This window comes from Oncorhynchus nerka, linkage group LG18 (genome assembly GCF_034236695.1).
Source record: "Oncorhynchus nerka isolate Pitt River linkage group LG18, Oner_Uvic_2.0, whole genome shotgun sequence".
In the NCBI taxonomy this organism is placed as follows: Eukaryota; Metazoa; Chordata; class Actinopteri; order Salmoniformes; family Salmonidae; genus Oncorhynchus; species Oncorhynchus nerka.
Window position 1 is genome coordinate 10,876,719 of NC_088413.1, and position 4,011 is coordinate 10,880,729.

The 4,011-nt window shown below is 48.5% G+C and overlaps 1 protein-coding gene across 1 annotated transcript in view; it reads right to left on the reverse strand.

Annotated features, from left to right (window-relative positions):
• Positions 1–1,106: 1,106 nt before the first annotated feature.
• Positions 1,107–4,011, reverse strand: part of LOC135561745 (sodium-dependent phosphate transport protein 2B-like) — a 4,776-nt gene continuing 1,871 nt past the window's right edge. The window contains exon 4 of the mRNA XM_065003521.1: positions 1,107–2,120. Coding sequence (XP_064859593.1) covers positions 1,779–2,120 — 342 coding nt within the window. The 3' untranslated portion in view covers positions 1,107–1,778. The remainder of the gene's footprint in view (positions 2,121–4,011) is intronic.

The following is a 4,011-nucleotide window of genomic DNA, read 5'->3' on the forward strand; positions in this document are numbered from 1 at the left end:
TACAGATCCTGTTTGTCCCTGTTACAGGTCCTGTTTATCTTAAGGACAGGTCTGTTTGTCCCTTAAGGACAGGTCCTGTTTGTCTCTGTTGCAGGTCCTGTTTGTCTTAAGGACAGGTCCTGTTTGTCTCTGTTGCAGGTCCTGTTTGTCCCTGTTACAGATCCAGGTTGTCCCTGTTACAGGTCCTGTTTGTCTTAAGGACAGATCCAGGTTGTCCCTGTTACAGGTCCTGTTTGTCTTAAGGACAGGTCCTGTTTGTCCCTGTTACAGGTCCTGTTTGTCTTAAGGACAGATCCTGTTGTCTCTGTTACAGGTCCTGTTTGTCTTAAGGACAGGTCCTGTTTGTCCCTGTTACAGATCCTGTTTGTCTCTGTTACAGATCCTGTTTGTCCCTGTTACAGATCCTGTTTGTCCCTGTTACAGGTCCTGTTTGTCTTAAGGACAGGTCCTGTTTGTCCCTGTTACAGGTCCTGTTTGTCTTAAGGACAGGTCCTGTTTTTCCCTGTTACATGTCCTGTTTGTCTCTGTTACAGATCCTGTTTGTCCCTGTTACAGGTCCTGTTTGTCCCTGTTACAGGTCCTGTTTGTCTCTGTTACAGATCCTGTTTGTCCCTGTTACAGGTCCTGTTGTCCCTGTTACAGATCCTGTTTGTCCCTGTTACAGGTCCTGTTTGTCTCTGTTACAGGTCCTGTTTGTCTTAAGGACAGATCCTGTTTGTCCCTGTTACAGGTCCTGTTTGTCCCTGTTACAGGTCCTGTTGTCTCTGTTACAGGTCCTGTTTGTCTTAAGGACAGGTCCTGTTGTCCCTGTTACAGGTCCTGTTGTCTCTGTTACAGGTCCTGTTTGTCTTAAGGACAGGTCCTGTTGTCTCTGTTACAGGTCCTGTTTGTCCCTGACATTCACAACCTGGAACCCATTTCCATCATGGCCACAAATCCCCCTCATGGCTGCCATTTTGTGCACCACCCACACAATTGGTGGTGGATGAGGTGAAATGATGTGATGAGCGTTCTGGCACAAAATGGCTGCCGGTGCACCACCCACACATTGGTGGTGGATGAGGTGAAATTATATGATGAGCGTTCTGGCACAAAATGGCTGCACCACCCACACATTGGTGGTGGATGAGGTGAAATGATGTGATGAGCGTTCTGGCACAAAATGGCTGCCGGTGCACCACCCACACATTGGTGGTGGATGAGGTGAAATTATATGATGAGCGTTCTGGCACAAAATGGCTGCCGGTGCACCACCCACACATTGGCTCGATATAAATCCAATCCATTATTATTATTATTAGTACGTTGTTCATATGCGACCAACTTTACGAGCTGCTAGGTCGTAGCTCCGGACTGATATCTAGGAATATGACATAACACTGTTTAACATCTCATAAGCATGACATAGGACATGACATAGGACATGACATAGGACATGACATAGGGCATGACATAGGCCATGACATAGGGCATGACATAGGACATGACATAGGACATGACATAGGACTATTGTTGCAAAATTGCGGTAATTTCCCCCAAATGTCCTGTTTTTTCCCCCCCAGAAATCCTGTTTAGAAGATTCCTGGAATTACGAGGAAATAACCAGGACATCTGGGAATCCTCTAACCAGGATTTCTAGGAAAACAAATAGGGAATTTTGGAATAGTTATTGTAATTTTGTACATAGCACCTTTATAACCATGTTATAGAAGAGTCATAATACCATAATCACAGGGTTATAATGCCTATATGATGCGGTTACGAAGTGTCGCGGCGCATCAAAGCTGCGTTGCTTTCAACACATCCTCTTTGTCCTCCCTCTTTTCCCCCCAGTCAACACCGTTCATCATGGCAGGGTGGTCGTACATCTCCAGGAAATGCCCTCCTCCTTTCTCCTCCTCCTCCGGTCCGGTCTGGCAACACTTGCAGCAGCAGCAGCATTTGGCGGCTCCCACGGCGACCACGCGGTCCCAGGGTTCTAAGGAGTGGGCCCAGAGAGGCAGGAAGTCCCAGGAGTGCAGTACCGCGGGGAGACAGCTGGGTAGCCGTGCCTGAAGCACGTTCACTATAATGATGATGATCAACAGGGTCACTATGGGAACGCCCACACCAACCAGCACCTGGCGAGAGAAGAAGAACAGTTTCACAGGTTATTTGGCTGCTACCACGGCGACCACGCGGTCCCAGGGTTCTAAGGAGTGGGTCCAGAGAGGCAGGAAGAACAGTTTTACAGGTTATTTGGCTGCTTACGGCGACCACGGCAGGAAGAACAGTTTTACAGGTTATTTGGCTGTTATTTCCCAGGGTTCTAAGGAGTGGGTCCAGAGAGGCAGGAAGAACAGTTTTACAGGTTATTTGGCTGTTACCACGGCGACCACGCGGTCCCAGGGTTCTAAGGAGTGGGTCCAGAGAGGCAGGAAGAACAGTTTTACAGGTTATTTGGCTGTTACCACGGCGACCACGCGGTCCCAGGGTTCTAAGGAGTGGGTCCAGAGGCAGGAAGAACAGTTTACAGGTTATTTGGCTGCTACCAGGCGACCAGCGGTCCCAGGGTTCTAAGAAGAGAGGAAGAACAGTTTTACAGGTTATTTGGCTGTTACCACGGCGACCACACCCAGGTCCCAGCAGGAAGAACAGTTTTCCAGGTTATTTGGCTGCTACCACGGCGACCATGCGGTCCCAGGGTTCTAAGTGGGTCCAGAGAGGCAGGAAGAACAGTTTTACAGGTTATTTGGCTGCTACCACGGTGACCACGCGGTCCCAGCAGGAAGAACAGTTTTACAGGTTATTTGGCTGCTACCACGGCGACCACGCGGTCCCAGGGTTCTAAGGAGTGGGTCCAGAGAGGCAGGAAGAACAGTTTTACAGGTTATTTGGCTGCTACCACGGCGACCACGCGGTCCCAGCTGGAAGAACAGTTTTACAGGTGGATTTAGTGGAGTTGACAGGGAGAGAGGCTTCCTTTCAATCAAATGACCAATCCAAACTAATCTGCCAAACTAACCATGATTCAGATGACCATCCTACCCATGCTAGATTACGGAGACGTAATTTATAGATTGGCAGGTAAGGGTGCTCTCAAGCGGCTAGATGTTCTTTACCATTCGGCCGTCAAATTTGCCACCAATGCTCCTCATAGGACACATCACTGCACTCTATATTCCTCTGTAAACTGGTCATCTCTGTAAACCCGTCGCAAGACCCACTGGTTGATGCTTATTTATAAAACCCTCTTAGGCCTCACTTCCCCCTATCTGAGATATCTACTGCAGCCCTCATCCTCCACATACACCACCCGTTCTGCCAGTCACATTCTGTTAAAGGTCCCCAAAGCACACACATCCTTGGGCCGCTCGTCTTTTCAGTTCGCTGCAGCTAGCGACTGGAACGAGCTGCAACAAACACTCAAACTGGACAGTTTTATCTCAATCTCTTCATTCAAAGACTTAATCATAGACACTCTTACTGACAGTTATGGCTGCTCGGTGTGATGTATTGCTGTCTCTGCCTTCTTGCCCTTTGTGCTGTTGTCTGTTCCCAATCATGTTTGTACCATGTTTTGTGCTGCTTCCATGTTGTGTTGCTGCCTTGCTGTGTTGTCATTTGTTGCTGCCTTGCTATGTTGTCATGTGTTGTTGCCTTGCTGTGTTGTCATGTGTTGCTGCCTTGCTATGTTGTCATGTGTTGTTGCCTTGCTATGTTGTCATGTGTTGTTGCCTTGCTGTGTTGTCATGTGTTGCTGCCTTGCTGTGTTGTCATTTGTTGCTGCCTTGCTGTGTTATCATGTGTTGCTGCCTTGCTGTGTTGTCATGTGTTGCTGCCTTGCTGTGTTGTCATGTGTTGCTGCCTTGCTATGTTGTCATGTGTTGCTGCCTTGCTGTGTTGTCATGTGTTGCTGCCTTGCTGTGTTGTCATGTGTTGCTGCCTTGCTGTGTTGTCATGTGTTGCTGCCTTGCTGTGTTGTCATGTGTTGCTGCCTTGCTGTGTTGTCATGTGTTGCTGCCTTGCTAT